The 20,259-nt window shown below is 39.4% G+C and overlaps 1 protein-coding gene across 1 annotated transcript; it reads left to right on the top strand.

Moving 5' to 3' along the window:
• The first annotated feature begins 170 nt into the window (after positions 1-170).
• On the top strand, positions 171-18,850 carry SLC39A9 (solute carrier family 39 member 9). Its single transcript, XM_069858171.1, has 7 exons — positions 171-640; positions 4,902-5,010; positions 7,752-7,943; positions 9,762-9,830; positions 10,948-11,033; positions 12,927-13,061; positions 14,549-18,850. The coding sequence occupies exons 1-7, from the start codon at positions 545-547 to the stop codon at positions 14,777-14,779; spliced, it is 918 nt and encodes a 305-aa protein (XP_069714272.1). The 5' UTR covers positions 171-544; the 3' UTR covers positions 14,780-18,850.
• The last annotated feature ends 1,409 nt before the right edge of the window (positions 18,851-20,259 follow it).

Genomic DNA, 20,259 nt, shown 5'->3' with positions numbered 1-20,259 from the left:
GGCCGCGGCGCGGGGTGTGCCGGGAACCTGGGGTGTGGGGCCGGGTGCACCGCCATCTTGAAGCCGGGAATCCCGTGATGGGCGCGAGGGATTGTGGGGTGCGTGTGGTGTCCCGGAAGAGGAAGCGCTGGGTCGCGGCTGTGCCACTTGGCGGCGGCGGTGGCGAAGGTGGGGAGGGGGGGCCGCGTCCTCGTCCCGCAGGTTCCCCCGCGCCGCCTCCCTGTGGAGGCCATAGGTCGCCCCTCCGCTCGGAGCTTCCCCCGCCACTCTCCCTAGGGCAGTGGGGTGTAGGGAGAGGTATCGCTGCCTCAGGTGAGGGACTGGCCGCCCTCCGCCCTGCGATTCCCTGAGTCTCCTTACCTGCCCCGACGGGATAGCGACCGCCGCACGCCGGGCCCGGAGGGGCCGCCACCGGGGGAGACGGACATGGATGAAAGCCTCTGCTGGGAGCTCGGTGTCTGCACGGGTTAGGACGCGTGGGGCGAGGTGGAAAAGTTGCTGTTGAATTAATTTCGCTTTAAAGGACCGGACAGAAAGCGGCGAAATGGATGACTTCCGCTCCATCTGCCTCCTGTCTCTGGCCATGCTGGTCGCCTGCTATGTGGCAGGGATTATACCCTTGGCAGTTAATTTTTCCGAGGTAAGATGGCTTAGCTGAACTTCTCGTTGGTTGCTAATGGGAGAAACCAGAGGAAGAGAGTTAGAGCTCTCGCCTTTTGAATGTGGCAGTGCTGTTGTGGATTGTGTGATAACCTTACACGCCTTTTTTAAGGAAGTTCTGAATGCGTTATTAATTTTCATTCAAACTTGCAATGTAAAACTGTGCTTATTCTACAGAGTGTATGAAAGCCATTTAAATGGCTCAAACATGATCCAAACATCTCAGCTGCAGATCAAGCAAAGACTCAGCATGTAGTGGAAGGACACAGTAGTGGCTGGTTATAGTTATTTTTAGAAGCTTGTGTCATAGACTTAGGAAGTTAAAGGTTAGTATTATGTGTCTATGGGCTGCTCAAGTTAGGGCTTCTGTAAGCAATTCAGAGAATGTTCTCAGAAAATTTGTTTGGTTCACAGTTTTGTTCATAACTTGTGCTGCTGCAAAGTTAAACCTTAACTCTTTGATTACAACACAACTTCAAATTGTGCTCCTATCCTGTGGAACTTAAGGCATTCTTTTGGAAAAATATATTTAGTATGTAAGGTGTTATTAAAGGAGGGGGTGATTTTTTTATGGATTGAATGAGTTTCCAAACAGTAGAGGAGATCATGAGTAAATGTGTTTGGGTGCTTCTAGGAGAGGATTGTTGAGGCAATAATGATTGTTACAGTGCCTGGAGATCTCCTAATATCCTCTGATGCCCATGTTTCTTTTTTCTTTCTAGATGATGATTGTTGTATACAAGTTTGGTGTTGAGACTTTATTTTTTCTGAGGTAGTGGGGGCTCTCTTTCAAGAGGTTTCCTGTTTCTAGTGGGAGTAGTGTCACTTTTGGAAAGCAAAGTGCTGGAAGAGAGATGTGACTTGGTCTTCCATCAGGTCACAGTGCTGGTTGCCCCTGTCCTTCAGTCTTGTTGTTACTAGTGCAAAGGAGGCTTTGGCAGTACTGGACTCTGAACAATGTGGAAGGATAGACCATTCATTTTGATAACGGTACATTTTTGCCGAATAGATTGCAATGTGGCCGTGTATTCCAAGGTCTTTACATAAACATTAACACAGTTCTTTTTTGCCAGTACTTTGGGTGGACCTTCCCTCATATGATTTCAAGGCTGTTACTTTCGCTGTCCTGTTCTTCAAAAATCATTTTAGCCTCGAAGCCTACAAAGGATTTTCTCACAAACTTGCTGAGAACTCTGCCTGGCATGCTAATATTGTCTCTTTCTTAATTTAATTTTGCAGTTCCTCATGTACGTGCTTGATAGTAATCTGCTATCTCTGACTTTGTACTTGACAGTGTTTGAAGTCCTTGATCTGAGTTTGTGGCTTGTTCATATTTATATAGTTGAATCAGTGGGCTCCCAGCAGCTGCAGGGATACAGATGAGTGGAGGATCCATAGCACTCTGCATAAGCAGTAATCACATACTTACTAGACTTTTGTGTGTGCTGTATTTTACTGACGGTACACGTATGCACAATCTGATACCGTAAACTTTCAGAAATTATTGGCTTGGTTTTACACTTGTTTTAAATTAAATCTCTTAAGGATCCACATGCTATGCTTGTTTAAAAGAGGAGCAAAATCTTTGCAAATTATACGCAGCTAATCCTGAAGATTTCTCATTAGAGTATAGAATTGTTTTCTTTAAAATAATTGCTTAGGCCGGTGCAACGTGAACACTTCCAAACTGAAATTACTGTTTTGACTATGCTTTCTGTGGTTTGCAGAAGTTTTGCATGTGGCCTTGAGGAGGAGAAATGCCTCCTCCCACTGACCACTTATAACGGTGAAGTAGAAAACAAAAATGAATGCTTTACATAATAAACCCCAAATGATGGAAAACGATAAAATTATTCATTAGTGCTAATACATTTCTTCAGATAAGTTTTTTTGCCATGAAACCTATTGGTTGTGTTCTGATTTCATACTGGTTCTTTTAATTAGATCTGGATGTTCTTGAAAGTATGGAACTCTAGCAAAGCCAGGTATGACTAAAGATTGGTTGTAAAATGTTACAGGGTGAACAGAGCTTCAATTTATTTCTGTATGCAGATGTACCTTTCCAGGCTAGTGGTGATTTTTGGTACTCTGTTGGGCTAACTTTGGGCTGGAAAGAGCACTGTGCTATTCTTGAGGCTATTCCTCAATTTACAGCCTAAATGCAAAACGTTAAAAAAAGAGTTACAGTGGTAACTGTACCTGTCTCCAGGTCCTCAGTGGCTAACAGTAGTATTTCAGTAGCTCCCAAACATCATCTCATTGTGCATGGAAGATGATGGTGGTTCTGCCACAAAGTGTATGCTACGCAGTTGTTATGAGGATCTAAACTCCCATGTTTGCTACAGGTGTTATAATAAGAACAGTTACAGAAACTGAGAAACAACTTCTGCACATTGTTGTATTAGATGCTTATATAATTGGACTTTCAGAACACGGCTTTGACTTTGGCCTGTCAGTGTTGTAGTCACAAGGAAGCAAAAGTAATAATAAACTGTTCTTATACTGTTAAAACAGAATTTAGTTGGTTTGGGAGGGGTGATAGAGTTCTAAGCTTTTTATCCCATATTAGAATATAACTGGTAGCAAGTACTCATAAACCCTTCATGTGTGACTTTTAATCTTGTAGAAATTATTCCTGAAATATGAATTAAACTATTTTTCTTTACTATACCATAAACCCATTAAGTTTGTGAATTTCATTAGGGTTTAATTGCACATTTGCAATAATTATGTAAAAAAAATCTGTTTTAAAACCTGTCTTTGTGGAGAGGAAAAAAAGGGGATTGCCATGGTCTGTAATTATGCGGAGAGGAGAATGTAATTTAGTATTGCCCTAAATGCCTGTACAGTCTTTAGCTCCTTTTAAAATGCCCCTGGAAGGCTTAGAAATGATTGTGAAAACAATAAGCACTGTTCTGCTTTTATTCATCTCCTGATCAAATTAAAGAGAAAAAAAGATGGCTATGAAATGTGTATTAGCACCATTAGCAGTTTTCTTGGTGCAGTTTCCTCATTCAGACTCATTTGAGTAAGCCTTCTTAAATTGTTTTTTATAATTCTGGTTTTGGACCCATTCTGGGGATTCAGTCCTTTCTGCTGTGTTCTGTAGCTACCTGACATCCTGCAAATACTGCGGTACTGTCGTTCTAAAACTTCACCTGACACTTTATTTGTTTTAATATCTGGAACACATCATCAGATCTCTCAAGTACAAAAATCTTTCTCTTAAATTAATTTTTATCCCCAATTTTATGTTTTTAAAGAAAATCCATTCTTCAACTTTACCCTTTTAAATAGAAATCAATTAAAGTATGGCACTTTTAAGGACAAGCTGCTGCACAAGAGTGGCTGTCTGGTTTAGGGGCTGAAATATATTTCATCTATCATCTAACAATCTCATAGTAGCTTAACTTCATTTCTTCTGTTTCTAAACCTGTAGGAGGAAGTGGAGCTACTGCTGCAATTTTTTTTCTCTGAAATTGTCCTTCTCTCTTTCTGTAGTTCTAAAACTTTTATTAATCCGTTTTCTGTGTTATATAAATATAGCTGACTTAGAGCTTTATACTCCTGTGTCACCAGCGTATTTGTATCTGTAGATGCATGGTTTGTTCTCTTATCTTTCTGGTTTTGTTTTGGTAGTTTAGTTTTCTTCCTTGAATTTTCTTTTACTATTTAAATTGCCTGTTCCCCAAAAAGCCAATCTATCTTGCACTGTGCCGAACCTAGTAGAGATTTTAGGGAATTTCCATGTATATGTATGATTTCTAGTCAGAAATACATACTTGAAAGCAAACTGAGAATGAAGATAAAATGTAGAGTGAGAAACATGCTTCAAAATTCAGGGTCTTTCAGTCTTTCTTTGTCTCTGCTGGCCTTAGAATTAGTGACCCTAGGGGGTGAGTTTAACAGAAATAATCAGTGCCAAATATAGCAACTCTTGCTGTTTTCAGGTGTGCTATGTTTGATTTCTTGTCTGATGTTAACAGTCGAATGGGTCATCTTTAACTTTCATTTCCTTCTTCAGTTGATTGCATCAGACGCTGCCTATGTTCATTTTTGAGAAAGCTAATAGTTACAGGTGTCAGACTATCCAATTTAGGCTCCTGGATAAAAATCAGTGAGAAGTTTTGCAGATCACTTTCCTCCCCCCCACCTCTCTACCCCAATCTCTGTTAATGAAGGAGAGTAAGGAAAGCATTTTCTATCATAAAGGTGATACTTGTTTTGTACTTGCTTTGCAGGAGAGATTAAAGTTGGTGACTGTTCTGGGTGCTGGGCTGCTGTGTGGAACTGCCTTGGCTGTCATTGTGCCAGAAGGAGTACATGCACTTTATGAAGACATTTTGGAGGGTGAGAACCAAACCCATGTCTGTAGATGGCCTTGTTCAAGGTCATGGTGTTATGATACACCAAGGCTCATTTCTTGGGCTTTTAACATGAGATTGGTGGGAGGGGTTTCAGAGCAATGTGACACAAGCTGGCATGTTACCACAAAGCTGCCATAGGCATGATATTGTTTGTATATGGTGATTTGACAAAGAAATATCATCAGGCTTTGGATTGGATGACTCTGGCTGAGAGATCCAACAGTTAGCAGGTCCAGGTACTGTACTGTTCTTGGAATCAGAGCCTTTTATGCTATGTCATATGTAGTGTTTCTTATTCTAGGGAGAGTTAAGGGTTTAACTTTCACTGAAACTTAAAAGGAGGTGTAAGGATGCCTTTGGCAGAGAATAAAATTGTGGGCTACTTGCTGTTGCTTTTTTTTAGTTTGCTTCTCAGCACATGCTGAAAGTGTTTCAGAGATCCACACCCTCATCAGAATTCCTTCCTTTGAAGCTGAAGAGCATCTTTGAATTAATTTACTGTAATACATGTGCCTGAAAACTGTGCTCATATAGAGCTAATTCACAGAGTTCGAGGCATTTCTTTCTTGGTTGGTGATGTCCATTACACAGATATTTGCATGTGGTTCCAAGTTCAAGCATTTAGTTCTAGTCTGCCGTTGCCACTCTTCAAAACCTCAAATCCTGTAATGAATAGCTCAAATCTAACATTAGTTGTCTTGTAGGGATGTGAATGTGAAGCACGCTTTATACCCAAAGGTAGCAGATATGGAAAAAACTATGCCTGTTCTCTTATTGGAAACACATGAGTATTATAATACTGTGCGTAAAGCACCTTATCTGCTGTGGAAGTACAATTATTTATAATAACATGTATGCCAAGGAGCATTAAATGCCTCTTACACATCACTCAAAGGGCTTTCTAGCCTGATGTCTTGTCTCTGCCAAAGGCTGTAAAGGGAAATATAGAAAAAAAAAAAAAAAAACCAAAGGAAAAAAAAAGAAAAATAAAGAATATATGATTTAGGTGAACACAGAGTCTGAAACCAGGAGGTCAAATGCTTACTGTGCTCTATATAGTAGTTGAGAACCTAATTAAAAGTTCCCTATTCCTGATCTTGGCTTGGACCTTTCTAACTCTGTGTACTGTTGGTAGAAGAAGGCTTAGACATGATCTTTTGCTTATCAGCTGAAAATCACACCAAGAATTTTGCTAAAAAATACCTTTATTAAATGTCTTTCACACAGAGTGATAGAATGGTGTTGGAAGGGACATTAAGGATCATCTAATTCCAACCCCCCCTCCCACAGACAGAGGCACCTCCCACTAGATCAGGCTGCTCAAGGCCCCATCCAACCTGGCCTTGAACACCTCCTGGGATGGGGCAGCCACAGCTTCCCCAGGCAACCCATGTCAGTGCCTCACCACCCTCATGTGTGTCTAGTCCAAATATTTCCCCCTCCAATTTATAGTCATTCTCCCTTGTCCTATCACTCCATGCTTTAAAGTCCCTCCCTAACTTTCTTGTAGGCCCTTAGTACATAAACATATTAAAGCAACTCTTGCAACTCAATGGTGCCTAGTACTGAAAAAGCTATATATTTCTGGACATTATTTGCCCTCTGTGTTAGATGTGATCGCAGAAGCAGTAATTTCCTGTGGTCATGAGCAAGGTTGGAGGATCTCATGGATCTGTCTGGGGAGCCACTAGGCCAAAGACTACTGGAAATGTTAGGTGCGTGTTCTGGAAAAAACACCTTCTTTCTCTTTAAGCCTGCGTACATTTAGAGTGAGACTGATATAATTTCTGTTGAAATTGATGAGAATTATGTGTATGTTGAGTATTTGCTTGTGATAAAGATCACACATGCTGGCTTAATGGCAGCCTATAAAGGCTCTCCTTTCTGATAGTCATTGTTGGTAGAGAAGTTTGTCACTTATCTATGAAGTATCTGAAAATATTTTTAATTATGACCTGTGCACCAAATAAAGCATTTGATACCATAGAAACTTAGCTAAAGACCTGTCCAGCTTTTGTCTTTCTCCTTAGATTCTAGAGTCGTTCAGAGCTCACCTAATTTCAGGGTAGCTCAGTGAGACAAGGTGAAAGTTATTGGGGAGGGAGAGGGGATTGCATTAAAATTTGTGTAAGGGAGGGGAACGACCACCAATTGGAGTTTGAGTTTCTAGGATGGTACTGATATTGTAGGACAGCATAACTTCAATGTTGTTCCAGTGTGTCTGTGTCAGTGGAGTATAGCGATGCTAACTTGTTGAACTAGAGACTGATACTTTGAGATACAAAGTTAATCTTGGATTTCATTAGATCTCATAGTGGATGGAACTTATTTTATCTCCTCATCCTTTTTTTTCTCACTTAAATGAAGATAATGACTTAACTCCTTGACAGTATCTCTGAAGGTGACAAAAGTGGCAACTTAAATTAAAAAAGCAATTATCAGCAATTTTTATAAATCAAATTTGTTTTTAAAATGCAGTGTTTAAACAAAGTAGCCTGGCTTATCAAATATTAATGCTTTCTTTGTTTTTCTCATGCTAAAGATGTGCAAAGAGAGGCCAGACAGACAAATGTGCGCTTCCCTAAGTAAATGACCTAAAACTGATTTTAGAAGAGAACTTTTATATATTGTCCAAGAACAAGTGAGAAACACTTTCAGCAAAGGAGAAGTGTCCATGCCATGTTTAGTCCCCTGTGTCCTAATCTGTTTGCTTGCCTGCCACAGGGAAGCATCATCCAGCGAGTGAGATGCAGCATGTAATTGAGTCTGAGAAGGTAGCGGAAATTGCGGTTGTACATGAGTACGGCCATGACCATTCCAGGCTGCATGCCTACATTGGTGTATCCCTTGTCCTCGGCTTTGTCTTCATGCTGTTGGTGGACCAGATAGGTAGCTCTCGTGTGCACTCTACAGATGGTAAGTAAAGATTCGCTTCAATTAGTCTTAATTAGCTAGTTGCAATTGTTTTAAATGCTGCTGGGATTTAATTTGACCAGTCATGCCAGAATTCTAGTAGGTGCTTTTCAAGTAGAAAGCAAGGTCTGTGTGAAAAGTTTTATCCTGAAATTCAATGTAATTTGAGGGCTTGCTTTGCTAACATGAAATAACGGTACAAGCACGCATGGTGTTGAGGTGCAGAGTGACTTGACACTTGAGTTATTATTTGTTTACAATAACACCTATAGGGGGTTTCTTTGGCTTTAGAAAAAAAACTTCAGGTTAGTCTTATCTTTACTTGGTTTTCCTGCTTAACTGTCTTACATGTAGGTAAAATTCGCAAAACCCCCAAAAATTTATCTTAAGTAAGTCTGCAGAAATGACTAGATGAAAGCTCTGGTCCTTTAGTGTAACTGCACTGGACTCCCACAGTAGTTTAGAACCTCACGTACTTCAAAATACGTCCTGCTTAGTCCAAAGATTTCTCAACTTCATTACAAGACTCTCAAAATGCCTACGGTTGCCTTTGTTTCCTGCCTGTGGCCTAACGCTCAAACTGTAGCTTGAAGTTTGTCAAAGGTGTTTTGTCATCTGAAAAGGTATTTTATTGCCTTTGGCTGCTCGCTTATCTCCCACAAAAGTACCTCTGATGGCGGAATTTGGCCCTCAAAAATTGAGGAATTGATCTTGAAGGAAAAACAAAACACACACATGGGGGGTGGGTGAGGGGGTGGTGGAATATGTTTTAGTTGGATTCATGGCAATTTGCAATGCTCCTGCGCAATTGCTTGGGTGGGGTTAGTGTGGTGGGACAGATGGGAGGCCAGTGCAGGGGCTGTGTCACCTTTGTGCTCCTGAATAAAGCATAAATGGAACCACAGCCATGGCTAGCTGATTTTCAGAGTTTTTCAAAGGAAGCAATGGCAGTGAGGATGACTAAGGGGATGCAGGTGAGCAACTGCTGGGAGAATCCTTGGTCTGTACAGGTGTATGACCCTTTCGTATGTGTCTCATCAGAGAAGATACTGGAGGAAATTGACTACAATCTGTGTTAGATACTTATGCTATTTGTAGTTTATAAGGTTTTATCTAGTCTGTACCCATCACAGGTACTTTTTTATCTCCCACTTTGTCTAAACTAGAAAAATTCTGTAGGCCAGTGTGGAGGTATGAAATCAATTGTAGGCTCACTCTTTGAGGTCAATCCAAAACAAATTTAAAGGAAATATTCTTTGTGAGCCTCTCCATGAGCATACTGTAATTTGCTCAAATAGGCTCACTTGATTCAGGAGATCAATCTGATCAAAGAGAATACATGGGCTTTTAGCCAGCTCACTTCCCTGATTTGACTCACTGGGCAACTATGTGGGCACCTGGGTATGAAGAGAGAGACTGGAGGGCGGAAGGACAGGCAGGAGGAAATGAACAATACTGGACTCTGTTATAGCAGTTGCGCAGACTTATTAAAGTAGCTGTGTAAATGTGCTTGCAGTCAGCTAGCTGACCTCTTAGGAGGTTAAGAAAAACAACTACTTCTGCCTACATCAGTGATCCTGTAAATTGCAAAGAATTGTTTATGATTCTGTCACGTGTTTGATAGCAGAACTTCAGATGCTTTGAGGGTGTTTGGTATCAGACTATTTAATAGTATATCTAATCAGGAAATATAAAAGCTGATAGTTTTGAATTGAACTGCCTAAAGAGCTGGTAAAGATATGTGCAGCAGTACTTAGAATTTTTCTTCCAGCATTATGTTATTTGTTCTTCTGATCCTAACTACCCTCATTGCTTTTTCAGATCCAGAAGCTGCAAGATCAGGCAACTCCAAAATCACCACGACACTGGGACTAGTAGTCCACGCTGCAGGTAATGTGGGGCCTATTGTTAGCACTTGACAAGGACTTCTGTTGTGGCATGTCTTATCTTTAGATGTGGTAGAAACACTTGGGTTTTGATTTTGAAGGTGGCTTTTTATTAAAAAAAATAAAAAGGCAGGGTGGGCAGAGCTAAAGGTTTTCCCCAAAACTTACTGGGAAACCATACTCTAGTGCTCAGCATATTCCATGGAGTTTTATTTGGTATGGTACTTTCACTCCTTTTTTTTTTCCTGAAAAGTTATGTGATGCCCGTTCTCCGTCTCTTCAACTCCTTCGGCTGCTTCAGCTGCTAAATTTCAGTATGTGCTAACACATTTGATAAGTAGTATGAAACACCTTTAGGTTCCCTTGTCTGTTGACCTGTGTTTAAAAAATTTTTTTTTTTAAAATGTGTCTTGTGGCAAAAAGGACATTATAGGACTGGGCACAAAGATTTGTCTGAAATACATTTGGGCTGACTTGTAAAGACTATAAAAGTTACATACGTATTGCAGTGAACCCATTTTCATGTTGTAATTCTTCACTATATGTGTGTATTACAGCAATGATGCTTTTTAATCTCTCCTGCTGGAAGTTATTGTCTAGATAAGTCATAAGATGTTGATAAAAAAGATATTTTTTTATGAAGCTAAGTGAATCCTATAGATAAAGGTTGAATATTTTATTTCATATTTCATTTAGACAATATATGTTAAATGATAAGAAATAATATTTAAGATAGTATTTATATTTGAAAATTCATTTAAAGGGAAATAATTAAAATTCTTCTAGTGCTTAGAAGAATTTTTTAATTTTGAAAGGAAGCCACTTCTACTACAGAAGACTGAAATAAGTAAACCTGCTACCTAGTCTAGTTAGTCAGAATCTGTCGATACTGAATAGATTATCAGTATGTTTTGTATGGTCTTGGGAAATAGAGACAGCTCTTGTTGAGGGTTGTCTGAAATTGTGGCTTAAGAAACAAAGGGGAGCGATTGGTGTTGTTTATGGCATTTTGACTAACAGGACTTCCAAATCAATGTGTTTTGTATGGTCTGCCATTGATGGGGTGGGAAAACTGAAACTGATGTGGAGGAATAATCCATTAATTTGCATTCCTGTTTCAGCTGATGGTGTTGCGTTGGGTGCAGCAGCTTCTACTTCTCAGACTAGTGTCCAGTTGATAGTGTTTGTTGCAATTATGTTGCACAAGGTATGTCATTATCCAAAAAAATCTTGTTTGTTCTTTAAAAGACTATTAAAACATACAGAAATTACTGAAGATGTTAAGTTTCCTAAATGATGTAATCTGGAAATGTGTAATACCATTGAAAGGGAAAGTTAGTAGTACAGCTTCAAGCGCTGATATGATGAATGACAGAATAGCCGGTGATGGATGCTAAGTCTGAATGGGGTACCAGTAAGAGAGAATTTTGACCGCCTATCTCGGTTGCAGTGGTTGGGAAAAGCCTCTAAAGTGTAGGGAGAGAAAAAAAGCTCATGGAGAAATGTGGCACCTTCACACTTACTTTTTCTGAAGCTACTGCGGTGGTGTCTTTTTTTTAAAAAAAACACACAAACTGCAGAACAAACAGTGCCCCCCAAGATTGTTACTGCTTTGAGATTTATTCAGAGAAGTTCTAGAGTGTGAAGCACAGAACTATATACTTGAGTATTCAAGGAGGAAAAGCAGTTTCATGCTAATTACAGCAGTTTTTTGGTTCTGTAATGTTCTTATCCAAATGAGAAGGATAATTATTAGGAATAAATGTAGTGTTTAAAGTGTTAATTTTTTGAAAACACTTAATATCGGTGTACTAAATCACAACTTTTGGTTGCCTCTGTTATTATAGTAGCTTCAATATTGCTCATGTGCAATTTCTGCTATAAAAAAAACCCCAACTTTTTTTTGATGATAGCAAGCAAACAATGACTGTGGAAGATCTCAGCTATATATGTTCTAAACATATGTGCAGATGTGTATTTGATTTACGGTAGCACATGCATATTGGTCATATCTTCATGTGAATTCTTGCTTGCCTAATTGCATGTTCAAAATGTTAAGAAATCCACATCTGCTATTTCTTGTCTTCACTGTTCGTTCAATAAACTGTGGTTTACATAAGTCTTCAAAGGTGACAACATCAATGTCACATCTTGGCTGTGAAGCTCAGTTTATGGCTATTGCGAAGTGAAACTTGATTTTGTTATTCTTAATGTTCAAATGAACTGACTTCTGAAATTGTACAACTTTAGAAGAGAAAAATTTCTCCTGTGAAAGGTTATCAATAAATACTTGATATTGAAAAAGGAATTTATTTCTTCTCTGGTGTCTTTTATTTTTCTAGTTTTCTGATCCTGATTGATGCTTTTGCCTCTCATGTTTTTTCCTTCACTCATGGTTTCTTTCTAGGTTTTTAAAAAAGAAAAAAGAATCTGTGTCTAAAAAATGCCCAATGTATTTTTGTTTGTGTTATCTCAAAAAATGTCAGGGTGGACTGCTGTTGTCTTTGTGTGAGCAAAAATATAGCAAATTCTGTGAGTATCAGGACAGCCTTGTGGATATGAAGCTGGATGCCAGCACAGGGAAATGTAGTTGTATTTGTTTGCTTTCCAGTGGGAACAGAAGTGAAACTGAATGATGAAGTCATCAAAGAGATCTTAAGTCTTTGTTCATGTGGAAGCTGACAGTTATCTATTTTTGTGATTATTTTCTTCTGCTATGTTAATTGTAGAATTTTTCTGCTGTAGGTAAAGAAACCGTCCTTCTAAGGATGTAGAGTACTGTCAGATGGCAAAAGAAATTATATCAGTTACTGGAATCTTAGGGATTATAACAATGACTCAAGTCAGAATGAACTTTATAATGACAACACAAATGTGTACTCTGATAGCCAGAATGTGAGTTTTGATTAGGCACTATTATTAAGGTAGGGGTAAGTCTACAGAATTCTGTTGATTTGGGTTAACTGCAACATGCTAGTGCTTTCCCTGAATTTCTTCTGATTCAGTGCATTTCAGTGTAGTGCGTTGTATTTCAACTTTATCTCAGATTTCAGGGGATTGTACAAGGGATAATGTTACTAGTGAATATTGTTTCTTGCAGGCACCGGCTGCCTTTGGCCTGGTTTCCTTTCTGATGCATGCTGGGCTGGAACGGAATCGAATTAGAAAACACTTGCTAGTCTTTGCATTAGCAGCGCCTGTTATGTCAATGGTGACATACTTGGGGCTAAGCAAGGTAGGTCTGTGGTGTTTTTGGTTCTTTTCCTGCCTGGAATGTGGCTTAGTGGTGGAGTTTGGGGGAAGGAATATCATGAGTTTCATAGAATGTGATTCCAAGCTGCTTGGAAAGAAGTAAAAAAAAAATTAAAAGGTAGCAATTTGAGTGTTGCTGCTTGCATTCTTATTTTAATATGTGGGTAGAAAATTGCTAGTTTCCCCCACCATCCCAGAACTGGTCTTATATGTTGCCTTTTTTGCTTCTGAAACCCTAGTAGTGTCCTGGCTTTATACAACAAATAGCCTGTGAAGTGGGCTACTGAGCATGAGTTTATCATCTCTGTCCAGATTAAACACTTCTGCTTCTCATAGCATTTCCCAGGGCACTCTTATATTTCTCACTGCAGTGGACCGTGCTGGTGACACACCATGGTGTTGTGTCGTAAAGAATCCAATGTGTTCATGAAACTCAAGGTGGGAGAGGAAAATTGAAGTAAATAATCTGGGCTAATCCCTTTACCTGCTGGAAAGGAGTATGTTTGATATTGCAGTACTGGGGACAACGGAAAGAGTTTGGTATGTAAATAGAAGTAAGAATGCTGTTTGAGCATTCTTTTGATGTAGGCTCACCAAGAATTGGTTTTGCACTTAGCACTTCAGAAAGGACAGAGAATTGTTAGGAGACCAGGGCTGTCACAGTGATTATGTAGTTCCAGAGCAGAAGGTGTATCTCTGCTCGTTGGAAAATTTACCTGAGTGTAGCTGAGAACTAACATCACACTTGAGTTGGAAATTGTTCAAGAAGCATTTTGTAGCTGATATGAGTGGTTTTGCCTTTAATTGTATTTGATGATGTATAGCATTATCTTAATTCTAGTATGAATGTGAAGATGTGCTCATTTTTGATGCTGAAGTTGCATTTCTTAATGAAGTTTGCATGGAAGTTCTGGAGAACTTGTGTGTTTAGTTGTATAAACAAATGAGAAATTGAAAGAGTGATCATTTGGGACATGAATCTAGGAAATCTTGCTCTAACCAGCAGGGGACTGGGTATTTAAAGGCTGGCATGTTATATGAACTCTGTTTAGAAATAAAGAAAAAAAAAAGTCAACCTTGAGTGTCTTTCCTAAAATTCGTGGCTATATCATCTGAATTTTTTTTAAGCACATTTTGTCATTTTGATACTTTGTATATTCATTTGACTGGGTCAAACAAGGTACTTCTGGACAGACTGACTTCTTTTTCTTCTGTAAGGGATTCTAGAAATCTGAAGTGAACTACATAGGATGAGTAAGTCTTTCTGTCCCCAGTGTCAACTTCTGCATGTCAGTTATTATACATAAGGTGCAAGACACAAACCAACACATTGAACTATTGTTATTGTGAGCGAATAAGTTAGTAGAAATCTTAATGCACCTGGACTCTTACAGAATTTTTTTATTGTTGATTGAAGAACAACTGCTTATCCTCATTTTTTTTGTTCTTTATTTTATTTTTCCATTTCAGAGCAGCAAAGAAGCCCTTTCAGAAGTCAATGCCACCGGAGTTGCTATGCTGTTTTCTGCTGGGACTTTTCTGTATGTTGCCACAGTTCACGTCCTCCCAGAAGTAGGAGGAATTGCTCATAGCCACAAACCTGAGTCAACTGGAGGAAAAGGACTCAGTCGTCTGGAGGTGGCAGCCCTAGTATTAGGATGCCTGATTCCTCTAGTTTTGTCTATTGGACACCATCATTAAACACATGAATTTCACTGTTCCCCTCGATCTGACATGAGCAGTAAATGTCAGCTGCTCCTTTTATCGTTGTCTCTTACCTATCATCCATCCCATCCTCTCTGTGGAGTTCAGAGGGAACCTTGATTGCAAAATGAAGAATACTGAGAAAGTTTTTAGTGTAGCAAAATGTACTTTGGCAGCCGGACATAAATTCTGTGTAACTTCCTTTTCTGAAGACATTTGCTATTTTAATTCTTTCTTCTGGCCCTATTCTCAGGGAAGATGGAATTTGGAGTTTAAGGAAGGTGAGAGGGGAAGAACATAGCGACTCATCATGAAATTGCAATCACCAAAGTATCCTGCAATTTAGCTTGCGCGGCTGAGAGCAAAAACAAAGTATGGGTGCCTTGTGTGAGGTTGAAGTCTTACTAATGAAGAAAGAGGTTCTCCCCCAGTGGTTTTGTGTTGTCCTGACAACGCGACTGGTCCTTGTAATGTTTGTCACTAATTGTATTGTAAAAATGGGCTACACTTGGAATTCTGGACAGTGCTGCTATTGGCACAGAAGTGTCACTGATAGTAAAGGAATGATGTAGAGAGAGTGTACTATGAGGGTAGGAAATCAGCTGGTTAAGAAAGTGTAAACGAATCTTGCAGTGTCTTCCATTATTTGAGACAAAGAATGGAAATAAGGAGAATATTATTTTGATTGTTTATGCAATTGTTAATAATTTTTTTAAAAAGACAGTACTTCTTAGGAGGTGGTCTTCTGCCAAGTCAGCAAAGTGTAGGCACCAAAAATGTAAGCAGGAATTAGGTATTTGGTACTGTCATACTACTGCTACTGTTGAGAGAGATCCCGTGTCCTTTAAAATCGAGCTGTTCTGGGCTCTGAGGAGTAGAAATGTGATGGAGAAGCTGTTGAGGACCAGAGAACTTTACCATCTCATTTTCAAAGGTGAACTGCTGAAATCAGTGGCGGGTGTGGGGATTTTATTAAATAAAAGGTATTAATATTAACAAAACAGTTGTTTAGTTAAATATTTATACTACAGATAGACTATAAAGTGTTTCTAAAGCAGTTCTGAACAAAAAACCAAGCTGGTGGGTTCCCAGTGGACTTGTTAGGCATTCTGCTTTTCCTCTGGGAATTGTGCATTCACCACTTACTGATAAATGTTAGTTTTTGTGAATCTACTGGAGGGCTTACTGCCAACTGCTGATGCCACTCACTGCAGAAGAGTGCTGAAAGATCCCTCCCTTTCCAAGGCACAGCCTTCTCTTGTCAGGCACCATTTCCTTTATGCAAAACAAATTGTACTGTTAACTAGTGCATTGAAAAGTCAGGAATGCTTGACATGTGCAAACTCAACATCAAATTATTTCTTTAGGGGAAAACCTTTTATGCCGTACCCTTTTCAAGCTGTGCTCTGTCTGCACTTTTTGAAGATAGCATTGCCAAATATAGTTCTATTTTGATTATTTTTTTTTGTTCAACATAGATTTTCCAGACTTGAACTATCTTAACTGAAGTGCTTCTTCTTTCCATGAATGAGCTTGTCTGTTTTTCATGACATTTATTGCTTCCACTACCAGGCCATTGTGCCTCTTAACTTTACATTTTTGTTATTGTCCTGTTTGTGTACTAGTTCAATAAGGGGTATGGCCTGGCTCTTGGGCTGGCGATTGCTTTGTCTGTTAGCTTTGTAACAATACAGGTGTATCCCAGGATTGAACCTTGTGTTTATTTCCAGGAGTGCTTGTTCATGGTATTTTACTATATAAAATCAGTGCAAAATTATTAGAAGTCATCTTTTCCTACAAGACAGTATTTTCAGATAGAATTAGTGTATCAGGCCTAAACAATCATGCTTTATATTAGGCCGTAGGAAGCTAGTTCTGTTCTGAAAAGCCGTTGCAAAATTAGTGACATGGATGAGATCTTCTCCAGCGCATTCTTAAGCCTTTTGTTTTTACACCTGCAACCAGTAAGTTCCCAGCTTAGAAAGTTTAGTGATACAGGTTACCAGTGCATGTGAACGGTATACAGGGATATTTATACCAGAGCTCCAGTGCTCTTTCTGATTTCTCTTAATTACCTTCTTCCTTGATAATCTCATTATTTTACCTTGCTTAATCTTTCGACGTAACTGTTTTCCACAGCTGGAGGTAGCTTAGTGAAGCATCAGATGCTTATGTTTTGGAGAACAGTAAGGTTTTTTTGCTTTAAACTGTCACCTGTCACTTGCAGGTACATCCAAACCCCTGGTTCAGCAGGCATCATGACTGTGTTCCACTTCAACTTTGTTTTGTATATAACAAGAGGAAAAGGCTAGATTGGTATTTAGGTAAGGGCCCGTTTCACCCTTTTTGTGCCGGTGTTGGATATCCATGTGGATAGTACCTTCTTAGATAGATGAGTGTATGGATGAAGATGTGCCAGCCAGTCTTTTCATTGCTGACATAACCTCTGGCGAGGTGCTGCTGCTGAGAGGTCTTGTGGTCTTTTTCTCCTGTCCGTCAGATCATGTTTCTAGTTTCAGGGGCAGCCACCAGAAATGGTTGTAATCAGTTTAATGTTTCATGGACTGTAACGTCCAAGTTATAGCAGCAAATGCTTAAATGGAAACATTGGCAACTTAAAATTAACACAAAAATTCTGATAACACATACTTTTCATTTCAGTGCTTGGTTAAGTGATGCACTTCTGTGATTTAATTTTTCCCTGCCCATTTAGAAGTAGCAACAGCATTTTCTTTTGGCTGCCTCTGTTATTTCTGTGTTGAACTATTATTTTCAAGTCTGTAGGTGAAACTAGAGTAAATAAGGAAGGTTTTGGTTGTGTGATGAAGAGAGGATAAAATTTTAAATTATCAAACATTTTCAAATTGTTAGTTCCACATGGAGGATTATTTTCTTGAGGCAGAGTGTTTTAATGAATTAAATAAAATGGCCCATTTTATAATGTCCCCTTTTTCTACCTCTCTCCCCATCTGTCACAGTAAATCCAAGCACTGCGTGAAGTCAGGGCCATCTGGTATCATTTTCTACTCCTCAGGGGACCCTGGTGCAAACAAATTCCTTGTACTCTCTCTGTAATAGCAATCTCTGCCTGTGTTTTCTACTGTGAGGAGAAGGTCTAGCAGGTAATGCTTTAACGAAGTGACAGGCATGTCCCCATTTCTTCTGTATATCTGTCTAGGAAATATATAATCTTCTCATCAGCTGTTTTTTCAGTTAATGATTTCTTAATCACTATAGGAATCAGACTAAAGCTGTTTCCATTGATCCCAGCGTGTTTAGGTACTGATCTAATTCTCTTATTGTTACTTACATAAAAAAGGGAAATATTTCTTTTTCAGCACTTCGTGACAGCTGCAGAAGCTGCACTGATATTAACTTAAGTGAAGATGGCAGAGCTGTCCACCAAGATAGGAACTTTTTGAAAGTTATGGTGTATCAGATGGCTGGGTATTAACACAGACACCCACTGCTGACTTCAAAGAACCGTTTCCAGGTGGTTTGTGTAAAAACCTAATGTTATCCCAGAGACCCAGGAAAATTACTGTGTTTATTCAGGAACTGCTTCAGAGCCTTCAAGGAGCTTTTTGCAGCAGCAGATGTGTCCATGTGGTATCGGCCTTATACAGAATAAGAGAGATGCTGTGGAACAAATGTTACTACTGCTGCCTTCCTGTTGTCTGCTGGGACTTGGGAAGAAGAGGGAAGTGTATTTGTATTCTTTGGGGGCAGAAGGAGGAGGAGGGGTTGAGGTATAGTGGGAAAGTTTATGATGAATTTCAGATTTCCTGTTCGTCTCACTTCTAAAAATTAAATAAATCTTTTTTTCTTACTGTCCTTTAATTACATCCTTTAGCAGCCTTGGCTTTCCAGGGAAAAACATTGTATGGTCATTGCTGTTTACCGGACTCCATATACGGAACTATAATTTTAATGTCTGTCTTCCCAAACCATTTGTACACAAAATCATTCCATGAATGGCTGCCTTATAATTTTTCGACTTTAATTGTGAATGGTTAAAATAATGTTTTCAATTTGTTTTATTATATTAAATTTTTACTAGGTGCAGTGCTTTGGAGTTGGCTTGTCATTTACTGGGTGGGGTTTTGTGATGGTTCTAACAAAGAGAAATGACAGTCTTGAATGGGATGCAAGCGGCGTAGACAGTACATTTTATTTTTGTATAGATGTTTGCTGCTTTTTGTGGTGTCTGAGCACCTCCTGGAAACCTGAAGTGTGAAAGTGCAGTCTAGCAGGCTGAAAGAGGCGGTCTAGCAGGTTGATTCGGACTTGGGAATGAATGGGTTTAGAGGTATAAATACAGAAAATATTTAACAGCTCTGCTTTAGAGGGGCATTTGACAACTACTGTCTCCCACAAGAGCGTTTAGGGGTTGACATTGCCCTGAAGGTATAAAATCTCTTCCTCTAGCCCCAGTGAAATATCTGAAGTTTACAAGGCAGGGACCGCTTTAAAGAGCCATAAGAACAAAATTGGCTCAGGATTGCCTCAGGCCACCGTTAAAAGGCTGGAGGACAGTTGAGGATAAAGGAAAATGAGAGTACAGGATGGGGTGAAAACAATTCTGTCAGCCCCAAGCCCAGCATGTAAACACTAAGTCCCTCCATTCTCTTTTGGAGACTGTGACAAAAGTAGCCTTTCCTGTAGATACATGCTACTGTGTGATTTGGATTACAATCAATTTTAAGTGTACTTGAAAAGATGTGAAGAAAATGCTAGCCTGCTTTTTGTTCCTGTACTGTGGGGGAAAACTGCTGGTGAAATCTCTTACCCTTGTCTTGTGGCTTGTTCCCCTCTTCCTGCTGTTTTCAGACACTGAGTCACAGCTCGGTTTGCTTTGACTGCCCTGCAATCCTACTGCTTGCCTGTTAACAGCTCTTCAGTATTGCTCTGTCTTCAGTCCTGAGCCAGATTTTCTGGAAGGCAGCTTACCTTCTTTCTGCAGTGTACGATGAATCGAAAGCCTGCGTGAAGCCATAGCTACCTAAGTTTTCTCTCTAATGCTAGTAGTGATGGTCATTGGAACTGACAGCAGGTTGTGTTCTTGCTGTGAAGAAAACCTGAATTTCTCTGGGAGGGTTTCATTTGCTTCTAACATAATTGTGAAGTGCAAAAAATAGTTGGAAAACAAATTGTACTAGTGGTCTCTAAGGCACGTGGGCAGGGGATTTGAAAAGAGCTTTGAAAAATCTATTTTATCTGAGCAAAAACTTGCAGGACAGCCAGATTTTTTTCCTGTAGGGCATTTTAGGCCATACTCTTAGGGTTTGCAGGTCTTAATAAAAGATTCTTAAAAAATGCAGGGAGTTGCACATTGTGTGCTGTGGTTGTAGGGGGGCAAATTTTTCATACAAACCAATTATTTTTTTAAGGTGCAACTTCAAAGAGAAAGGCTATAGCTAAACACCTCTGTTTAAAAATGTTGCTTGGTTGGGACTAGATTTAATGTGTTAAAAATG

This window comes from Phaenicophaeus curvirostris, chromosome 5 (assembly GCF_032191515.1).
Source record: "Phaenicophaeus curvirostris isolate KB17595 chromosome 5, BPBGC_Pcur_1.0, whole genome shotgun sequence".
Lineage (NCBI taxonomy): Eukaryota > Metazoa > Chordata > Aves > Cuculiformes > Cuculidae > Phaenicophaeus > Phaenicophaeus curvirostris.
This window is presented reverse-complemented; position numbering and strand designations above follow the sequence as displayed.

Excerpts from the sequence above, each read along its gene's own strand:
- SLC39A9 (XM_069858171.1), top strand. The coding sequence starts at position 545 with ATGGATGACTTCCGCTCCATCTGCCTCCTGTCTCTGGCCATGCTGGTC. Across the intron at positions 7,944-9,761 it reads TCGTGTGCACTCTACAGATG|ATCCAGAAGCTGCAAGATCA; the intron begins GTAAGTAAAGAT and ends TTGCTTTTTCAG. Across the intron at positions 9,831-10,947 it reads ACTAGTAGTCCACGCTGCAG|CTGATGGTGTTGCGTTGGGT; the intron begins GTAATGTGGGGC and ends TTCCTGTTTCAG.